The sequence below is a fragment of the Microcaecilia unicolor genome, chromosome 5 (assembly GCF_901765095.1).
Source record: "Microcaecilia unicolor chromosome 5, aMicUni1.1, whole genome shotgun sequence".
NCBI lineage: Eukaryota > Metazoa > Chordata > Amphibia > Gymnophiona > Siphonopidae > Microcaecilia > Microcaecilia unicolor.
In genome coordinates this window covers 125,980,498-126,003,428 of record NC_044035.1, presented here as the reverse complement: position 1 = coordinate 126,003,428, position 22,931 = coordinate 125,980,498, and the positions used below count along the sequence as shown (strand labels likewise).

The 22,931-nt window shown below is 45.3% G+C and overlaps 1 protein-coding gene across 5 annotated transcripts in view; it reads right to left on the bottom strand.

Annotated features, from left to right (window-relative positions):
- Window positions 1–286: 286 nt before the first annotated feature.
- The window catches only part of LOC115470254 (DPY30 domain-containing protein 1-like), a 103,624-nt gene continuing 80,979 nt past the window's right edge, over window positions 287–22,931 (bottom strand). For all 5 annotated transcript variants that reach the window (XM_030203267.1, XM_030203270.1, XM_030203266.1 and 2 more), the window contains exons 4-5: window positions 14,794–14,889; window positions 287–1,473 (exon numbers count right to left, since the gene is read on the bottom strand). In XM_030203267.1, the coding sequence (XP_030059127.1) occupies window positions 1,195–1,473; window positions 14,794–14,889 (375 nt within the window). In that variant the 3' untranslated portion in view covers window positions 287–1,194. The remainder of the gene's footprint in view (window positions 1,474–14,793; window positions 14,890–22,931) is intronic.

The following is a 22,931-nucleotide window of genomic DNA, read 5'->3' as shown; positions in this document are numbered from 1 at the left end:
AAAAGGGGCCCTCTGCGCACAGGAAACTTGTGTGCTGATGCCACCGCAGTGCTGCTTGGTAAAAGGGCCCTTAATGTGCATTAAGGCCATAATATCCCTGATGAATTCCCACCTTAACCATCTGTTGCCCCAGGTGCAAAAACTTAGACTGTGAGCCCACTAGGGACAGAGAAAGTACCTGCATATAATAAATGGAAACTGTTGTGGCTGTAGCACAGAAAGGCGATATGTCAAATCTATGCCCTTGACCCTTTACAATCAGAAAAAACTTAAAAGTCTACAAAGATCAGGAGAAAATTTTATTAGTTTTTACCAACTGAAATATGACATGACTAATATTTGAATCTAGTTTCAAAAACCTTCAACAGTCTGGAAAAAATATTTTGAAACCAAATGTACTTTTCACAAACAAACAATCCGAACAATTTTAATTTCCTACTCTTGTGTTAAAGCAGTTATACCAAAACCAATACAATGCTTTTAAACCTCTATAGTCCCAAATCAGGCTCAATGCAGTGTACAATAAGAGTTCCAGAAAATTACACAAAATTTACCAGCCTACATAAATACTAAAGTAAAAATAAGGCAAAACATTACAAAGAAAATGCTAATAAAATATGAATAGAACAGATCTAATTATAAATAATCAAAAAGAAATGTCTTAAGCTTTTTCCTGAATTTCCTCCCAGAATCAATATTCTGAGAGGAAATTAGAATACGTTTGTATTACATATCCATATTAAAATGTTTTAATTTGCAGATATTTTTGCCCTTAAACATGTGAATATCTGACAGTTTCATACGAATCCCAATCTATGTGTATGAGAGAGCATGTAACAGGCTGCTCTATATTTTAATATAAAAGAAAGAACACATTATATATGACACAAGGATTGAGTAGTATTTCTACATACTTTTGAAAAATAAGTGCATATTTGTTCTATCAAAGTAGAATGTGATGAACAAAACAGGCTTTTCCCACAGATATTCCTAAACACTCCCAGAAGAAAGGAAAGACCATAGATTGGTGACGGTAGTCTTATCTGTTCCATTGTCCTGCACCTCTGTGGGCTGCCAAATTTCTTATTTTTTTCCTTGGGGATGCTGCTACGCTTCTAGTTTCCATGTTTACTTGCTATACCTCCTTTCCTGCTTTCTGGATCTGCAATTATACTTGCTCTACAACACCTTCCCTTACATCATCTGGTTGGTCACTAGAATCTTTTTGCTCACTCGCTTCACCAGTTTGACCTTTTGAAGATTCCTGGTCATATTTATCATCTGGTTGGCCACTAGAATCTTTCTGCTCACTCGCTTCATCAGTTTGACCTTTTGAAGATTCCTGGTCATATTATCATCTGGTTGGCCACTAGAATCTTTCTGCTCACTCGCTTCATCAGTTTGACCTTTTGAAAACTCCCGGTCATATTTATCACCCATGTCTTCTCCTGAAGTTTCAAACAAATCCTTATCCTGCAGTGATTTGTACAAAAATATTAAAACATTTTTGAAAAACATATCTAGACGAATTGTTTCAAATAATATAATGGTATTTTATCTATTTGCTTACACATATATTCCACTCTATTGAACACCATGGGACAAATAACAATCACATTAATTTGACATGCAGTATTTCAAGTAAGGCCAATAAAATCAATTGCAAACAATCCTCACATAAAGTACCCCTCCCCCTAACTTTGCCCTAAAGAAAACTGGAGAAAAACTGAACCTACCTCCAACCTAAACTCCAGATCAAATGGTATTTGCATATCGACTTCTAAATTTACAAAGTTGTTCTTTACGTTGATATAATAGATGCAAACATTTATTTTCCTGTTGCAGCTATTGCCTGGCTTTGATGTATTTTAATACACAAGCTCTCATTTCATTTGCTTACTGCAGCATACGTATAATTGAGGCATATAGGGCTAGATTCAATAAATGGCACCTAAAAAATTGGTGTCAAAAAACCCCTGCTTAAGCGGTATTATATAAGCTGTGCCTAAGTTCTGGCGCAGTTTATAGAACAGCACTTAAGTGTTATGGTCGCATGTAAATTTAGGTGTGGTGTAAATGCTGCCTAAATTTATGCGTGGAGCCCCCTTATTTTGTAATTACGCACGTAACTCAAAACCATGCCACGGTCCACCCCGACATGACAGTCTCCTTTCCGTACCCCATTTTCCAGGCCGTTCATAAATTTTAGATGTGGATTATATGCCTAACTTTACTAACACCCAATTAAAAATTACGCATCACCTTGATAAGATTTTAGACAGTGCTGGGGAGGAACCAGCTATTTGGTACATGTGGGTTCCAACAACATAGGAAAATATGGCAGAGAGGTTGTGGAAGTCAATTTTGGGTTCTTAGGTAGAAAGTTGAAATCCAGCACTTCCAAGGTAGCATTCTCAGAATTCCATACGCAGAACTGAAGAAGTAGGCAGAGCTCTGAAGTCTCAGTGCATGAAAAATACTATTGTGTAGGGATGAGGGATTTAGATCTGTTAGGAACTGGGCAACATTCTGGGGATAAGGGAACCTATTCCCAAAAAATGGGTTCCACCTTAACTGAGATGGACCCAGGCTGCTGGCACTAACATTTAAAAAGATAGATAGAGCTGCTTTTAAACTAGACTCTGGAAGAAGTCAATGATAACTCAAGAACGGATGGTTTGGAGTGAGGTATCTTTGAAGGGTAATACCAAAAATGGGACGTTAGGGCATCCCGACAGGCAAAATTAAATCAGCAGCATTTAAGTGGAAAGCGGAGTTAAGACTGCAAATTATTCTTTTCTACTGCTAAGCAGCTTGTTGATACAAACAAAAACTATACTCTGAAATGTCTATATACAAATGCTAGAAGCCTAAAAATTAAGATCGAAGAGTTAGAGTATATAGCACTAAGGGGGGTCTTTTACAAAGGTGCACTAGCGTTTTTAACATGTGCTATGTATATGCCCATAATATTCCTATGGGCATCTACATGGTTAGAGCATGCTAATTTTTATCATGCGCTAAAAACACTAGTGCACCTTTCTACTAGGGGCCCTAAATGAAGAGGTAGTCATAAGAGGCATCTCAGAGACCTGGTGGAAAATGGATAACCAATGGGCACTGTGTTACTAGGGCACAAGGTAAAATTATGTCTTACCTGATAATTGTCTTCCCATTAGTCCCTCAGATCAATCCAGAGACTTGTGGGTTATGCCCCTCCTCTAGCAGGTTAGATGGAGAGAACTCAGAAGTTTGCCTCAACAGAGCATGTGCAGCCATTCCAGCTTCAGTATACGATACCAATGCAGTAGGAAATTAAACCATAAACTAGTCTCCTGCCTCTACAAGAGCAGCAAAACTTGGGAGAATTCTCCGAGCTGCTACCAAATAGAACGTATAAATATAAACTAACACTAAACACTATAATAGTCCAACTAATAACAGGAACGTGAACAAAACTGACTGAAGTGTACTGATTCCGACAGCGCGACAACTAATCCCAGGGAGGGACTCTGGATTGATCTGAGGGACTAATGGAAAGAAAATGATCAGGTAAGACATAATTTTACCTTCCACAGCGTCCCCTCAGATCAATCCAGAGACTTGTGGGATGTACCAAAGCAATCCTCATCAAGAGTGGGACCGTACTAACCCGGCCACCAAAACTGACGACCCGAAAATCGCTTCCCGGCGCGCGCCCACATCAAGACGGTAGTGCTTCGCAAATGTATGCAATGATGACCGAGTTGCCGCTTTACAGATGTCTTCCCACGGCACCAGCTGGAATTCTGCAAACTATGCCGCCTGAGCTCTTGTGGAATGTGCTCTAATGTTAAGAGGAGAAAGCTTCCCCATCAAAAGGTACGCCGACTCAATCGCCTCCCTAAGCCATCAAGAAATTGTAGCCTTAGAGGCCATGTTCCCCTTTTTACTGCCCGCAAACAGGACAAACAGGTGGTCTGTCTTCCGAAACGGATTAGTCACCTCCAGGTAGCGCAGAAGAACTCTCCGAACATCTAAACAACACAGTGCCTGAAAGGAATCAGGATAATCTTCGCGCCTGAAAGAAGGTAACACTACTTCCTGGTTAATATGAAATCGCATGACTACCTTAGGAAGAAAGGAAGGAACCGTCCTAACCGATACTCCTGCTTCCGAAAAACAGAGAAAGGGATCTCTGCACGACAGTGCCTGAATCTCCGACACCCGTCTAGCTGAAGACATAGCTACCAGAAAAACTGCTTTCAAAGTGAGATCTTTCAGAGAAGATTTAGACAAAGGCTCAAACGGCGGCCACTGTAACGCCCTAAGCACCAAATTCAAATTCCAGGCTGGGACCACAGGATCTCGAGGAGGTCTCACATGCCCCACGCCGCGGAGAAAACGAACTACATCTGGGTGAGAGGCCAAGGAACGCTTCCCCAAACGCCCCCGAAAGCAGGCCAAAGTCGCCACTTGAACTTTTAATGTGCTCAACGACAACCGCTTATCCATTCCCTGTTGCAAAAAGGCTATAATAGATCCCAGAGAGGCGGATGGGGAGAAAGTCCCACCCCAGAACACCAAGACACAAATGTTCTCCGGACTCTGGCATACGCGGTGGACGTAGAATGCTTTCGAGCCGGGGGGGTCACGTGATGACTGCTTCCTAAGCAGCAGCGGGAACGAAGAGCTCCGCAGCCTACCTGCACAAAACCAGACATAAATCACTTCATATTGCACCCCGAAGGTCCCCAGGACAGCGAATCGGGGCCGAGTCCTGTCTGGGAGAGATTGAGTGGGAAATCGGGAGTGCTGACGGATGGCATGCCCGCAAAGAATCAAGGAAGCCTGAAGACCAAAGGTACACTAGTGTTAAAGGCAGGCAAAATGGCGCTGGCTCCAGAATCGTCGCTTGGGATTGAGAAAAATGCGGGGGACTGGGCACGGGAGATTTCCTCGTCGGTGACTGCGGCGTTAGAGGATCGGCTGAACAAAATCCAGTCTGCCACAGAGGAGATAAATGAAAAATTTGATGCCCAGTCCCGCAGGCTCACAGAAGTAGAGCAGCGCATATCAACACAAGAGGACACCACGCAGGGTCTAGTGGCGCAAATTGCAGTCCTACAATCGGAAGCGGCAGCACTGAAGGACAGAGTAGAGGAGCAGGAGAACAGGATCCGCCGGAACAACTTGCGGGTAGTAGGGTTGCCAGAATCTGTACAAGATGAAGCACTTTACAAATTTTTTGGTGAATGGCTGCCGAGGCAGCTGGGCCTTGTACAGGAAGGAGGGCACGTGGCAGTGTGACCGGGCGCATCGTATTGGGAGCCACAGAGAGGGAGATAACAAACCCCCGCACAGCGATAGCGCATTATGTGGAGGGAAAAAGAACTGCTGCTGAAACACGGCCGCTCCAGATCAGCAAAGCTTGAATATGAGGGCCATAAAATCCTGCTGTTTAATGACTACTCTACGCTGGTAGCGCAATTTCGACGTGCAATGGCACCGTGTACCCAGCTGTACAACAAAGGCGTCCGCTTCTCGCTTATCTACCCAGCAAAGTTGAGTATATGGCATGGCGGGAAAGTGTTGACATTCTCGGAAGTATCAGCAGCTAGAGAATTCCTGGCCAGTTTGGACAGAGAGACCCCAAGGGAGAACAACTAGCGTCGGAGGCAGTGATTCCCAGAGGAGGACAGAATGGCTTGAGAGGGGATGTGACGACCTGGTTTCCTGATCATTTTATCAGCACTTCGAGGGACTGGTCTGGCTAAGTGGTCTCCTAATTGACTCATAACAGTAGTCTGGAGGGCTCTGGGGTCTGGTAGCACAGAGCCAGCCACTACAGGGTAACAGATATATTGTATGTAGTCTTGTTAAGTGAGAACTGCCATGTCCTTTGATTGTTTGCCTGTTTTTCTGAACTCTACCAGGGCATTAATAGTATAACGAAATGTTTTGAAACCTTGTGATAGATGTGTTGAACTTATTTTTGGGTGCTTTGTTTGGGGGGACGGGGGTGTAAGTGTGGGCAGGGAGGTTGGGGGGCTCGTTATTTGTCTCTTGCTGTTTGGACGAGGGAAGGGGAAGGATGGGACAAAGGTATAGTAAGGAGGTTGTGGGAGGAGGGGGGAGGGGTGGGAAGGGGAAAGAGGAGGGGATAGAGTGTACGGGGGGAGATGGGGAATATGGAGGGGGGGTCGGGAGGGGGGAAGATGGGGGGCTAGAGGGGCTTTGTGCTTGCATGGTATAAATGGGAATAGTCTAGTGTGTGGGGACAGCATTAAGGGAGTATCGATGTCCGGTAGGCTTGGCTGGGAGGCCTGCCGGAAAGAGGGCATAGATGTCAAGTCAAATAGTGAAATTCCCTGGAGATGGTTGTCTTAAAATTTATTTAGTTGAATGTGGATGGTCTACATTCACCAGTAAAGCGGACCAAAATATTGACATGGTTGAAAAAAGAGGGGGTGGATATTGCTTTCATACAGGAAACCCACTTATCTAATTCTGAACATGCAAAACTAAAGAGGGGATGGGTGGGAGAGGTAGTATATTCCTCTTATAACAGTAGGAAGAGGGGCGTAGCCATATTAATGTCAGGTTCTCAGGTTCAGAGCCCGCGGGGCCGAGCTCGGGAGCAAACGTGAGCCCTTGGGCTGCTGCCGAGGAGCGACAGCAGCAGGCAAAACCCACCAACCAGCACTGGGTAAGCACACCGGCAGGGACTGCAGGCACTGCCCAGCGAACCGGAACACATGGACTGGAATCCCCCGGACTGGAGGACAAAGGACTGGAACACACACCGGACCGGAACACACTGGACTGGAGCACACCAGACTGGAACACACACCGGACCGGAACACACTGGACTGGTCCGCACAGCTTCACCTGCGCTTAGCTACTAAGCCCCCCAGGAGTTGAGCTCCTGGGTTCGAGTAGCCGACAGGACTTACTGGATACTGGATGACATAGGGACCAGGACTGGAAACAGAAGTGCTCCTAACCCTAAACTGATCTACGTGCTCCCAAGCCCTAAACCAGCAGGAGTGTTCCTAACAGTAAACTGACAAAAGGACTTCCTAAGCCCTATACTAAACAGGAGCTCCTAAGCCCTGTTCAAGAAAGGGACTTCCTAAGCCCTAAACTAACAGAGCAGGGAACTAAACACAAAGCTAACACAGGTGCTACTAAGCACCAAGCTACCTAAGCACTGCTCTAGCAAGCTAGATACAACTAACAAGGTGCTTCCCAAGCACTACTCTGGCAAGCAACCAGAAGAGCTCCTAGCACTAAAAGGGAAGACAGGGGAGCCACAAGGAAAGAGAAGGGAAGCTAACACATAAGCCAAAAGTGATTCTAAATCACCAAACACCAACAGCAAAGACTGCAATGCTCCCAATAGCACAAACACCAGAAGTACTTCTAACAGCAAACTCTGCAGTGTTCCTAACAACACCAAACCCTGAAGTACTTCTATCAGCAACAGAGCTTCCAAAGCCCTACACATAGCAATGCTTCCAAAACCAAGAGGGAAAAGCAGGAAAGCTAAACACACAGTCACCAGTGCACACCGCACTAACACTAACCTGGCCCTTAGCAAAAGCAAGCAGGGAAACTAGACACAAAGTCAGAAGTGCACACTGCACCACCCTACCTAAAGCAAACACCACTGTTGCAAAGGCCCTGAAGGAAACAACACCACTTCCTTATCAAGGCCCTCCCTGATGATGTCACACTCCCTAGACCTAGGCAAAAGCACACTGACCCAGAGAGGCCCAACCCACACCAATGCAACACTGTGAAGCACTTGAAGCCAGTACACCCAAAGAGAGGTAGAGCAACTCAGGCAACACACACACAGGTGCAGTATAGTGAAACAATTAGAGCCATGCTGCTGGAAGCTGCCAGCACAGAGAGACAGAGCCAGCTCAGAAAGGACAGAGAAAAGAAACAGAAGCCAGCTAAGAAGCTGACCCCCAGGAAAGAGGTAAGTTTGAGAGGGGTTCAGACCCCAATCATAACAATTAATACACAAGCAGCTTCCGTTAAGCACTCACAAGGTATTACAGGATCAAGAAGGACGATATGTGATAGTGCTGGGAGAGCTCTGGGGGAAGAAAATATGTCTGTGTAATCTCTATGGCCCTAATGTGTACAGTCATAAATTTTTCTCTGATATAGTGGCGCGGGTGGCGTCTTATCCAGACTACCAAATGATTGTGGGGGGTGATTTTAACACACAAGCAGACTCCACTCTGGATTGCAAACCAGGTAAGCCTAGAAGGAAAGGACTGGAGAATAGGGGGGTTAATTTTATGATAAATCAATTGGGAACGGTGGATGCTTGGAGGCTATTGCGCCCACACGATACTGAGTATACATTCTTCTCCTTTCCACATAACACATACTCACGATTGGATTACTTTCTGGTTGCACAGTCCTTATTTCCGACAGTAAAAGCAGCACACATACTTGATAATACATTGTCTGATCACTCGGCTATCTCACTTTCTCTATCATACATAGAAGAAGGCAGGGAGCGGGTGTGGAAATTTTCCCCCTCTTTGTACAGGGATAAGGAATTTAGAGAGTATATAAGGGAAAAATGGGCAGACTATAAGCGCCATAATGAAACCCCGGAGGTGAGTCCAGGTATATATTGGGAAGCGGCAAAGGTGGTGCTGAGAGGCCACCTTTTGGCTTACACAGCTAGGAAAAAGAAAACAGAGGGGGCAGAACTGTTAGCGCTATCTACTGAGTACCAGAAAGCCCGAAGAGAGCATGAAAAGAGCCTGGATAAGTCTCAAAAGGAGGTTTTATTGAAATTAAGAGCACAAATTGATAGTCTGCTAAGTACAAGAGCTGAAAGGGACATATATTATCAAAGATATAAATTATATCAATGGGGGAATAAGGCCGGTAGACTTATGGCTAATTTAGTGAGGCCATATAGAAAGCGGCAGATAATCACGTCGGTACGGGACAGTTCAGGAAGGGAGTATAAACAGGAGGACCAAATAAAACAACAATTTGTCCAATTCTATCAATCCTTATATGCAGAAAGAGATCAGGACTTGGGACAAAGAGATGCCTTTTTCCAGAGTCTTGTTATGTCGCAATTCTCCGAGGAACAAGTAGCACATCTGAGCGCCCCTATTTCAGAACAGGAGGTCAGAAGGGGCATTAAGGCCCTTAAGCTGACTAAGACCCCAGGTCCAGACGGGTATGGGCCAGAATTTTATAAGATCTTGTTGGAGGAGGTGACCAGTCCCCTGGCGGATATGTTTAATGGTTTGTCTGGGGGGGGGGGGTTCCTCGCTCCAACACACAAATATGGCACACATTATCTTGATACCCAAACCAGGGAAGGATCCAGGACAAGTGGGATTGTATCGTCCAATATCCTTATTAAATCAGGATATTAAGCTTTTGGCAGCCATCCTGGCCAAAAGAATGAATGTAGTATTGCCCAGGGTTATTCATGAGGATCAGGCGGGCTTTGTCCCTGGTAGGTACGCATCAATGAATCTCAGTAGGGCCCTGGCAGCTATCCATTCGTTTAGAGGGATGGAAAGGCACGAAGCTACTGCTGGGCTAGATATGGAAAAAGCTTTCGACAGTATCTCCTGGCAATATCTTTTTTGGGTAATGGAGAGATACGGGATTCAGGGTAGATTCATTGAGTGGGTGAAGGCCTTGTATACCAACCCACGGGCCAGGCTTCTGGTAAATAACACCTTAATGGATGGGTTTGACCTGCAGAGGGGAACGAGGCAGGGGTGTCCGTTGTCGCAGCTCTTGTTCCTCTTGGCAATCGAACCGCTGGCGCTCAAAATACGGCAGAGTGATAGGCTCAGAGGATTAGTGGTGGGGGGTAAGGAGATATGGATAAATTTATTCGCGGATGATATCTTATTATACCTGGAAGATGCTTTCAAGCACTTGGAACAGGCATTACTGGTGGTAAAGGACTTCGGGGGTATATCAGGATTGAAAGTTAATTGTGACAAATCGGAGCTCCTTCCATTGACGGGGGACAAAGCGTTTTCCAGGTTTGGGGGCCTTCCTATAACGCCTGTGAAACAATCAATGAGGTATCTGGGAATCTACTTGAGCACTAACCCCAAGGTGGTGTACCAGAGAAATATCCTAGATCACATAGATAAGATCAGGCAAACATGTGAAAGATGGAGGGACCTCCTCATCTCGTTGACAGGGAGAGTAGCTCTAGTTAAGATGGTACTGATACCAAAGTTGTTGTACCCACTGCAGGCGATGCCTATCTGGATTAGGAGACATGATGAATGTATGTTCCGATCAATTATTTGGTCTTTTATTTGGAGGCAAAAAGGAGCGCGAATTGGATATCAGACATTAGTGCTTAATAAGGACCAGGGGGGACTTAATCTGCCAGATTTACGACTTTATAATGTGGCAGCAATAATGCAAATAATATATGAGGGTATGATCGGCCAGTCAAAATTCACACCTACCAAGTGGTGGGAGGGATGGTGCTCTCCATATGCATTCATAAACCTATTACATATTCCTCTGGGGAGGGGCACCCTTTATAACAGACAGATTAGTTTTCTCACACCGCTCCGTATTGCTTGGAAATGGTGGAGGAGCACACAGGCCCGGAGCCCCTTTGCTTCACCATTCCTGCGGATGTTGGGATTGGTGGATTATCCTGCTGGAATGGGTCCCTCAGTCTTCAAACAGTGGGCGGGGAAGGGATGTGTGTCACTGGGGGACCTGCTTTCCTCGGATGGAACAAGTTTCCTGACCTTCTCACAGGTGAAAGAGAGATGGCAGGTTCAGAATAATAATATGTTACACTACATGCAAATAAGACATTATTGGCAGAAGATGAGGGGGAAATATGGGGACCTATGGACGTATGGTGATTTGGATGAGATGCTGCTAAGATTGCCAGCAGGGGGCAATAAGCTCTCGACATGGTACAAAATGCTGAAAAAGGCCATCCCAATGGGACGGGGGATGGAAACAGGAATGATGGCTAGATGGAATGTGGAATTGGGCATGGACTATACACAGGCCAGTTTTAACCTGTTGTTTGTGACGTTAGCGGAAATGGTCAAATCCGCTGATTGGCATGAAACACAGTTTAAATTACTTCATAGGGCCTTTATCACTAGGGAGAAGGGGGTGAAAATGCGGTTGTGGGAGACTGGTCAGTGCCTCAAATGTCGAGTAGGCATTGGTACCCTCCTACACACCTTCTTAGAGTGCCCCAAACTGCTCATTTGGAATGAGATATTTAAAATATTGAATGCAGTGATACAGAGGGAGGTGGAATGGTCCTACCCATCACTGTTGTTGGGGGATCAGGTGGACCTCATAGATCAAGGGCTCTCACAGCCCCAGAGGCGTTTTTTATATATGTCAACACTAGCAGCTAAAAACAGCTCTGGACTAGTGAGGATGTGATTCCATTCAACTGCTGGCTAACAAAGGTTAAAGAACTGGCAAAATATGAGCATTCCCTGTATAGGTATTCGCGGAATGTAGATAACAGAGAGTACGCAATATACTGGAAAAAGTTTGAAGAGCTGGTACCCAGATAAAGAGACTTCAGATAACAGCGTATCATGCAAGAGGGGGGGAGGGGTGTAGAGATAGGGGGGATGTGAATGTTCTCTTTCTTTCTTTGTGAATGGGGAAGGTTATTGGAGATTAGGGGGAGGGACATATGGAAGGGGGGATTAAACAGAAAATGTCAGAATCCATGTGCTAGTGTGGGACGACCGTGTGACTAGTAATGGGACGGTTGAGAGTACCTGTTCATGGAATACTAATTGTTATAGTACAATGTCATGCATTGTAGTGTATACGTTTGAAGTTATGTAAGCATGTATGGTTCTGACGTTAATAAAGATGAAATTAAAAAAAAAAAAGAAAGAATGCTTTCAAGCCTGCAACATCGTCCTAATGACTGCCTCCGGGTAACCCTTACGTCTCAATCGTGACCTTTCAATAGCCAAGCCGTAATCGCAAATGTAGTGGGATCTTCCATCACAACTGGGCCCTGCTGCACTGTATGCTCCCTTCTACCTGCTTGATAGAGAGAATACTGAAGTTGGAATGGCTGCACACGCTCTGTTGAGGCAAACTTCTTAGTTCTATCTAACCTGCTAGAGGAGGGGCATAACCAGTGTTGCCAGGTGGGCGTTTTTATCGCCCAATTGGGCGGTTTTCCGCGACCCGCCGCGGGAAATTTTTGCCCGCGGTGGGTCGCGGTTTTTTGGGCTTCTTTTTTTTCTTTTCCGCGGTTCTTCGGGCGGTTTTTTCGGCTGCGGGGGCGGGGTTAGTGACGTTTTGGGCGGGGCCGGTGACAGGGGAGGCGGGGACGGTGACGGCGGGGGCGGGGTTGATGACGCGGGGTGGGGGTGTCAGGGGCGGGGTTTGAGTTTGGGCGGGTTTTGGGCTGTTTTTACGCTGGATTGGGTGGGAAAAAAATTTTCCACCTGGCAACACTGGGCATAACCCACAAGTCTCTGGATTGATCTGAGGGGATGCTATGGAAATTATATTGCAATGATAGGGTGGATCAAATTGGAGGAAGGGTGGCGCTATATGATAAAAAGGTAATTGAGACAAACAGAATAAAAATTCAACAAGAAATGGATATTAATGTGGAAACCTTATGGACAGAAATTCCATGAGAGAAGGGAAAGAGAATATCGGTAGGGAGATACAACTGTCCATCAGGCCAGAATGGACAGATGATGAAATCTTAGCAGAAATTAGTGGAGCTAGTAACACTATAATAATAGGTGATTTCAGGGTGATTTCAATTACCTTCAAGAAAAACAAACAGGATCAGAGATGGGCAAATAATCAGTATTCAAAAAGCATTCACCTCTCTTCTATTGAGACTGCTGCTGGCTGCCTTGCAATTTTTTTTTGTTACATTTGTACCCCGTGCTTTCCCACTCATGGCAGGCTCAATGCGGCTTACATGGGACAATGGAGGGTTAAGTGACTTGCCCAGAGTCACAAGGAGCTGCCTGTGCCTGAAGTGGGAATCGAACTCAGTTCCTCAGTTCCCCAGGACCAAAGTCCACCACCCTAACCACTAGGCCACTCCAAAAATGTGGAGACAAAAGACCTTAGAAAAAAAAGTCAAAAGCTCCCCTTCAATCATCGGTCACAGAAAAAAACTTCATAATTGCAGTATGTTGCAAACAGCAGTCAGAAACAAAAATGCTGAATAGGATAAAGGTGGTTGGTGTCTGATCTTTCCCGCAGCCATTTTGAATGTGTGCCAGTTGCCAGTTTCCCCTGAGGATGCCACAGTGGTGAAACAGGGATCTCCTGTCGGGATTTTCTTCTGACATTTCAGCTTTCAGATCAGTAATTTCGGACATTTTTGTCTTTAGCTATATTATTGATATTTGGCTGATGTGTTTATTACTGAAAGATTTTTCTGACTGGAACTATTACTGCCTATTCATGTGATGTTTCTGACTGCTGTTTGCAACATACTGCAATTGTAGAGTTTTTTTTCTGTGACTGATGATAGAAGGGGAGCTTTTGACTTTCTTAAATCAGCTGTGGCTGTAAGTTTTAAAGCCCTGATATTTCTGAGGTCTTTTTTCTCCACATTTTTAAATTGCAAGGCAGCCAGCAGCACTCTGAATAGAAGAGAGGCGAATGCTTTTTGAATACTGATGATTTCAATTACCCCAATATTAATTGGATAAATGCCACATCATGGAATGCTAAGGGTGAATGCATGACAGGAAATGCTAGATGAAATAAATGACTGCTTCAAGGAGCAGCTGGTCAAACGCATTTTCATGGGAATTTCTATAAATGGCGCCTAAAGTTAGGCACAAATTAGGTGCCAAACCTGTGGAGTGGCAACAAGACTTAATGGATGTTTGGTACCAAAACAGGGCTGAAACTGCAGTTAGGTGCAAAAGTGCACTTAGGTGCTATTCTATAAATAGGCGCCTAAGTGTTCTTGTGTGTAACTATGAAAGGGGTGTTTCCCATGGGAGGGGCATGGGCAGGTCATAGATGTTACAACTATTTCAGTGCGTGCTTTATAGAATACCATATTTTCAGGCATATAAGCCGGCTACAACTATAAGCTGTAAAATTTCTGCCTTCATTTAAATGTGCCTCTGCATAAGCCGCACGTTATTGTGTGCTGAATGCTCACGTGCAGGTGTTAATGTGCATAGTACAGATGGCCAAAATTGTACATTTTAAACACAGATAGTAAACAACAAATGTGTGCATGTCTGACAAGACTGAAAATGAAAGCGTACATATTTAGGCACAGAAGAAGACTCCAATGTGTGCTGACACTTCCCATTTTTGTCTGGGCATGCACGCAAGAGCCCCGCATACTGCTAAATTTTTGTGTGCATGTGCCAGGCATGTTCCTCCCCCACTTTTGGCTGATAGTGCAATTTAACTGCGCATAAAATTAGATAAACTTCACATTACATAGTCCATTGCACATTTATGTGAACAGGAACATGTATTAGCCGCAACCCCTCTAGTCAAAATGTACAAACAAATATAAGCAGCAGCTTATATGCGTGAAAATATGGTACTACAAGTTAGGCACCCAACTGCTGATATTAGGTGCCAGTACATGGCATAAGTGGTTGTGCCTACAGTTAGGCACAAAACTGTGGACTTATGCTAGTATTCTTTAACAGATTTGGTGCCCAACTCTGCCATTATAGAATACTAGCTTAGTGCCCAATTTTCTGGTGCCTAACTTTAGGCACAATTTATAGAATTCTCCCTTTGCTCTTTCTGCATACTTACCATTCGAAAAGTACCCTCTTCACTTTCATCAAATGTAGACAAATAAGGACCTTCTAATTCTGCCAATGTTTTCTCATATTCATCCAAAGTCTTTTTCTAAAGGAAGAAATTCTACTTAGCTAAAAGATTAATACTGCAGTTTTCATGGGTTTCTCTCCCATAGTCTTAAAAAATATATATTTCACATATATGCATGCCTAGGAAGTCTAGCAAGAGCCAAACACAGAGAAGGTAATTTTATATCAAGGCATCTAGGCAGGGAAGACACAAAGGTCTATTTTCTAGAGGCAATAGAAATAATACAAGGGCAATTAAAAAATCTACAAACAGACAAATGGACATAAATTATGTCTTATTTGATAATTTTATTTCTTGTAGGTGCAGCAGTTGAATCCAGAGACTAGTGGGTTGTGACCATCTACCAGCAGGTGGAGATAGAGAGCAGTGAAGCTAACATCGAAGCCCCTTAAAATTTACACTCCAGCCCATCTCCCTATCTATTCAGTCACGATCAGGGTGTAGACCATAGAAGTCTGCCCAGCTCCCGTTCTGTTTCCAATTACCGGCGTCACCACCCAATCTCCGCTAAGATTCCATGGAACCATTCCTTCTAAACAGGATTCCTTTGTGTTTATCCCACGCGTGATGAAAACGGTAATGGAATTCAAAAATGCGTTTAGGGGCTTCGATGTTAGCTTCAGAACTTAGTACAAGAACAGTACTGGGCAGACTTCTACAGTCTGTGCCCTGAGAAAGGCAAGGACAAATCAAACTCGGGTATACATATAAAGTATCACATACCATGTAAAATGAGTTTATCTTGTTGGGCAGACTGGATGGACCATACAGGTCTTTATCTGCCGTCATTTACTATGTTACTATGACAGTGGTGGCTTACGTCAACTGACAAGGGGGCATGCACAGTGCAGTCCTGGCTCTCAAAGTTCATGTACTCGTCAGTTGGACAGAAACTCATTTGCAGCTCTCAGCAGCACACATTGCCATAGTTCAGAATGTACATGCTGACTGCCTAAGCAGACATGTCTTAGACCCAGGAGAATAGGAACTTGTGGAGTCAGCATTTCAGTTGATCTGGGCCAAGTGGAGGACGCCAGTCATGGACCTCATGGCAAATCACCACAATGCCAAAGCCCCCCAGTTTTTCAGCAGGAAGCGAGAACACGATTCGGAAGGTCTCGATTGCCCTTCTTCAGCCGTGGCCAAGCAGTCTTCTTATCTATGTGTTTTCTCCGTGGTCCATGTTATCTTGAGTCCTCCAGCAGATTCTACTCCATTTGGGTTGCATGATTCTGGTTGTGCCTGATAGGACTCGTTGTCCATGGTATGCGGACTTGGTACGGTTGAAAGTGGATGAGCCTCTTGATTGCGCCTTTGGCCCTGTCTTCTGGTTCAAGGCCCAATTCAGATGGAGGATCCCTTCCACTTTGGTCTTATGGCTTGGCTATTGAGCGGGCAAAGTTGAGGAAGATAGGGTATTCTCCAGAAGTCATTGCTACGTTGCTTCAGGCAAAGAAGCATTCTACCTTCATGGCTTATGCAAGCGTATGGAGGCTTTTCAAGTCATGGTGTGCAAATTGGGCGATTTCCCCATTGCAGTCTTCTCTTCCCCAGATCTTAGCCTTTTTGCAAAGTGGCTTGGGTAGAGGGCTGGCTTACAATTCATTGAGAGTGCAAGTGGTGGCTTTGACCTGTTATAGAGGCAAGCTGCTTTGTTCCTCCTTAGCATCCCATGCAGATGTCATCCGTTTTTTAAAGGGAGTGTGTCAACTTAAGCCGCCAGTGCGCCCTCCATATCTGGAGTGGAGTCTTAATCTAGTGCTTCAGTCTCTTCAGACGGCTCCTTTGAAAGATCTGACCCTCAAAGCAGTCTTTCCCGTTGCTGTGTCATTGGCGCGTGGGGTCTTGGAGCTGCAAGCGGTGTCCTGTCAGGATGGGTTATGGTGTGCATGGTTCCCTCTTTTCTTCCTAAGGTGGTGTCTGCTTTTTACCTTAATTAGCCATTATCTTACCCTCGGGGAATGTGGCTCACTGTGCTTTCTGGATGTTCGCCATATTCTTCATTGCCTGGAGGCTACCCGTGAATTTCATCGGTCTGATCTTTTGTTTGTACTTCACACTGGTCCTCGCAAAGGGGAGGTGGCATCAAAAACGACTGTTGCTAGCTGGGTGCAAGAAGCTATTATTTCAGCTTAGGTGATTGCAGGGAAGCCCCTTCCAGCACATCTATGGGTGCATTTGACTCAGGCGGTTGCCACTTTTTGGGCAGAGATGCATTAATTTTCTCTGGATGAAATTTGCAGCAGATTAACATCATCATCCCTCCATACCTTCTCCAGACATTATCATCAGGATGTCGCTTCTCAGGCAGATGCTGCTTTTGGGGCATCGGTTCTTCTAGCGGGAGTGTCGGTTGCCCACCCTAATTATGACTGCTTTGTTACATCCCACTAGTCTCTGGATTCGTCTGCTGCTGGCACTAAGGAATGTAAAATTATGTTTTACCTGATAATTTTCTTTCCTTGGAGAGGACACGCACCAGCATGTCCTCCACCATGAAACTGTAACAGAGCAAAGTGCACTGCCCGAAGCTCCAACCGACTGATCAGCCACTGGGATTCCTCTGGGGCCCACTGACCTTGAGCGATCTGTCGGAGACAATGAGCACCTCACCCTGACAGGCTCGCATTGATAATCACCACCATCCATATTGGAGTTGCAAGAGGGAGTCCCTTGTGCAAACTGGAGTTCAACAGCCACCAAAGCATGCTGCGACGAGCTGATTTTGTCCAGCGGAGCTTCCGCTCATAATCCTGCGACTCCAGGGACCAGTGACTGCAGTGGACGCATGTGAGCCTGGGCTCAGGGCACCACATACAATGCCGCTGCCACTGACCAGAGAACTTGAACATAGCCCCAAACTCGAGGGACTGAAGCAGAAGGTGAACCTGCCTCTGTAGCTGGGTGCACTATTGCATTGGCAAAAAGACCTAGCCCTATGCAGTGTCGACCCAAACACCCAGATACTCCAGTGCCTACGTGAGAATGAACTGACTCTTGGGTAAATTGATGACCCAACACAAGGAATGTAAGAGAGATATGACTCGAGCCATGGCCTGCTTGCTCTCCTGGACGGAAGATGCTCTGATTAGCCAATCATCCAGATAAGGATAGATGCGAACACCTTGGCGCCGCAGATAGGCTGGCACCAGTACCGAGACCTTGGAGAAAGTCTGTGGCACTATGGCTAGACCAAATGGCATTGCCTGAAATTGGAAATGTTGGCTGAGCACAGCGAAGTGAAGAAACTTCTTATGATGAGGCCAAATGGGAATGTGTAAATATGTCTCCTTGAAATCCAAGGCTATAAGGAAATCGCCCAGCTGCACTGCAGTCAGCACTGAACACAAGGTTTCCATGCGAAAGTGTCAGACTTTCAGAGAAAGATTGACTCATTGGAGGTCAAGAACCAGATGGAAGGTGTCCCCCTTTTTCTTGGGAGCCACAAAATAAATGGAATAACGACCAGTCTGTTTTTCACCAGGCAAAACTGGAATAATGGCATTCAATGTCAGCAAAGAGCTGAGCATCGAACAAATCACAGCCCGCTTGCATGAGTTCCCGCATGGGAACTCCAAAAAAAAAAATCTGTGACAGGAGAGGCAAATTTTAACTTGTAACCTTCTCGAATAATGTCGAGGACTCACTGGTCTAAAGTTATGCGGGCCCACTCCTCGAAGAACAGGGACAGCCATCCTCCAATCCGAGCTCTGGCATCCCAGCATTGAGCGGGATGAGCTGAAGAGGAGGAATTGTGAAGGAAGTAGAGCGAAAGGGCTGCAGTGACTGATAGTAAGAGCGCTGACAGTGGCTCAACTGTTTCGACCTATACCAGAGCATGTATCCTTGAAATGAGGAAGGGACTGACCAGTACTCGGTGAGGGTTTCACCTTATCCTCTGGCAGACGCTGAGTCTTAGAATTGCCAAGGTCTTTAACCAACTTCTCTAAGTCCTCCCCAAATAGCAAGTGCCCTTTAAAGGGAAACTTCATCAAACGGTGCTTAGAAGCAGTGTCCGCCGCCCAGTGGTGCAACCACAAGAAATGGCATGCCGTGATCATCAAAGACATCTGCTTCATGTATGTGCGAATCAAGCCATATAAGGAATCTGCCAAATAAGCCAACCCTGTCTCTACATCTGGCAATTCTAAGGGAATCCTAGCATTGGCTTCCTGGAAAGAATCCACAAATTGCTGCACCAAACTAAGACAGGCTCAAACGGCCTAAGAACTACATATAGCCGCCTGCAGTGAGTGCCACCACTACAAAATAAAGCTTTAGAGAGGCCTCCAGCTTCTTATCCTTTACATCTTTTAAGGCAATGCCACCTTCCACAGGTAAGGTTGTCCTTTTGGTGACCACCTCCACCACGGCATCTACTCAAGGCAGATGGAGTTTGTCCAGCTCGACTGCGCCAACGAGTACAGCCGGGATATAGCTTTGGCTACGTGTAGTGGCATGTCTGGCGTACCCCACTGTGCTAAATTAATTTTGTGCATGGCCTCATGCACCAGAAAGGTGTGAGGGGCCCACGGGTGCTAGCCATTTTAGGATTTGAAGTATCCGGATTAGCAGTGTCAGACGCAGAAATATTGAAGACCTGGAGGGCCTTAGTAATAAAGGAAGCCAGTTCCTCTTTATGAAAGACACAGACCTCAGAAGGATCATCTGTCTCCTCCTGCAGAAGCTCTCCCTCCTCTAATTCACCCTGTTCCTGGGTGGAAAGTGAAGAACCTGAAAGACCCCTCTCAGAGAGAGTGGGAGAAAGGGAGTTACAGCGGCACCTCTTGGGGTTAGGGTCCTCCACCAGGAGTCCTGTGTGATCCAAAAGTGGAGCCCCAGCCTGTCCTGATGCTTTTATTAAATAGGTGCGATGTAGCAGAAGCACGAATTCTGGAGAGAAAGGTTCCGTCTCCTCTCCCCCGAATTGGGTTACCATATGGCTCCAAAAAAAGAAGGACAGATTGAGACAGTCTGGGTTTTATGTCCATTGCCTTCAATGGAAGCAAAACTCGGACTGGATCAATGTGTCCTCCTTTTTCTGGATCCATATGGTAACCCTACCCCTGAAAGCACCATCGGAGGCTCCAAATGTGCAGCAAGCATTTCAGCTGGACTATCAAAACTGACAGAAGGCAGCAAGGTCCCCAACTTGCACTGCAAAATGGCCGCTGATGCACTGCCAAAGGCTGTAGAAATGGCACATGTTTCAGCTGTGGAGGAAACCCCCGCAGCCTCAGAAATCCCAACCCCCTCCGACATCGGGGAAGTGGCACAGCCCCCCCGGTCATTGACCTGATGCTGTTCTCTGTTTACCACAGAGGGAGCAGTGCTTAACAAGCTCCGTGGCCATCCAGAATGCAGAAAGCAGAAAAAAAAGCCCCAATTAAAGTGTTAAGAGACACAGTCACCACCCAAGTAGTGCTGTCGGGAGCCCTGCCTAATGTCCTCGAAGCTGCTACAACGGTAACCCAAACTCTCTAGAGTCCAATTCTAAGAAAAGAATACTTCCACCATCCACTGGGTCACAGTGAGAGAACACTGCCTGCTTTCAAACTGGTGCAATTTTTTTCTCTTTTTTTTAATGTGAGGATGGAAAAAAGAGGCAGGATAGGAGAGTGGTAGTGGGTGGGGGAGGGACCTGGTGACCAGGTGTACCCCCCCCCCCAAAAAAAAAAAAACAGCGGCACTGTTTAGCCACACACCTCAATGCTACACTGAAGTCCAAGGCCAGGAACTAGCAGCAGATAAAGCCAGGAGCATGGAAAGAAACCGTTTATCCGTCTACTGGAGATAGAGAATACTGACTGCACGGGGAGAATTCCATCCCATGAGGCACTTCAGTCAGCGTTCTCTATCCCCACCTGCTGGTAGATGGTCATAACCCACTAGTCTCTGGATTCATCTATTGCTGTGCTAAGGAATGACCAATTCATCTGCCTTATTGAATTACAATTTCTGAGGTCTTTTCCTTTCAGAAGAAAAAGATTTATTCAGTGACATTGTGAAGGCTATTTAATGGAGGTCTGTATGTTGTTTACACCTAGCTTCCAAACTTTCCCTGCTCTAGGGTTGCTGAAGTGATGATTCGGCCTCCAATATGCCCACTGTCACCTCCTGAAAATGCCAAAGTATGTATTGCATAAAAGTAGACATTGAGTCACTTTTTTAAAACTATGGCAATTGTGTTTGTTTAAATGTTGGCCGCAGGATATTTAAAAAACCCATGTATATTTAGTGCCACTATCTGGAAACATAGCAGCACTGATTAAATGGACAGCACTTGCTGCAGCTGCTATACTTGTGGGGGGGTTAATTGTACTACAAGGCACCTGGTAGGAGCATGTTCTATAAAGGAACATAGATGCCTGTTTTCCTTTACAGAACACTAATCTAATCAGGTACATATGTGCTTAACTTAGGTGCGAGTACTTATGACAACCATAGAGCTGGTGTTACGTGTTAGTGCCTAATTGCTGCAGATACCTGAGTAACTTACAGTTGTCTATAAGTTCAGCACTTAAGTTTGAGCCCTGCCTAAGCTCCACCCATGTGCACATCCCCCTTGCAAATGTATGTGATGTAAGTTAATAGTGCTTAGGTAAAACTTTTGGCAGATATGCACATATGTGCACACATACACAAATCTGTGGACAGAAGCCTATGAGAAGCATTTTTGAAAGGACATCAAAGTCGAAATAGAGACATTTACATCAGGACATCCCAAACGGACATCCATCTCGCACCAATTTTCGAACAGAAAAATGTGTGAACAATCTGTTCAAAAATATGAGAGACAAACGTCCAAGTGCTAGAGACGTCCAACAAACATACATTTTCCAAACTGAAATGTCCAGATTATGAATGTGTTGAAGCAAGGGACATGGAAGTCTGTATGGCAGCATTCTTCAAAAATTGTCATACAGACGTCCATGCAGACCAGAGGGGCAGCCTAGTGGTTAGTACAGTAGACCTTAAACCGGAGGACCAGACTGAAATGTTTCCTCTAATAATAAGCCCTCCAGAAACAGGAAAAGAAAAACCCTACTGCACCTGAATATACAATACTGCAATAGCTTTCAGGGTTGCAGTTTGCTCATATGTTTAGGTACAGTAGGTATATTCCTGTTTCTGAGGGGCTCACAATTAAAGGATAAAAAGTGAAGATACTTACCTGTAGCAGGTATTCTCCGAGGACAGCAGGCCTTATATTCTCACAAGTGGGTAATGCTGTGCCACATTGCCCAGTCCAGAGCTTATAGCAAACTTTACAGAGCCTTGTGGAGTGCGAGACATGATCCACCGCATATGTGCGAGTGCCTTCCTGCCCGCTGTGAGGGCACGGTTACTGCAGTTAAACACTACAGCATAAAAAATAAAATAAAAAATAGGAGACAACTCCTAGGAGAGGTGGGAAGGATTGTGAGAATATAAGGCCTGCTGTTCTCGAAGAATACCTGCTATAGGTAAGTACCTTCACTTTCTCCAAGGACAAGCAGGCCTATTTATTCTCAGAAGTGGGGTATCCCTAGCATCCAGGTTCACCTTAAACAACAAACATTGGTCAATTGGGCCTCGCAATGGCGAGGACATAACGCAGATTAACCTGAAACTATATACAATCTGAATGAGAGTGTAGCCTGGAACAGAATAAAACGGACCTAGGAGGGTGCAGTTGGATTCTAGACCCCAAACAGATTCTGCAACACTGTTGCATCGGGTATCCTGCTCAAGGCAGTAATGAGATGTGAATGTGTGGACTGAAGACTACGTTGCAGTCTTGCAAATTTCTTCAAGGGGGCTACCGATACAGCTGACTCTGTCATTGTGAGCCTTAATATGACCCTCCAGGGTCAGCCCAGCCTAGGCATAAGTGAAAAAAATGCAATCTGCCAGCCAATTAGAGATTGTGCATTTCCCGATGGCGACCACCTTCCTGTTAGGATCAAAAGGAACAAAAAGTTGGGCTGACTGCCTGGGGGGGCCGTATCTGCTCCACAAAATAGGTCAATGATTGCTTGCAGTCCAAGGTGTGAAAAGTTCTCTTGCCAGAATGGGCA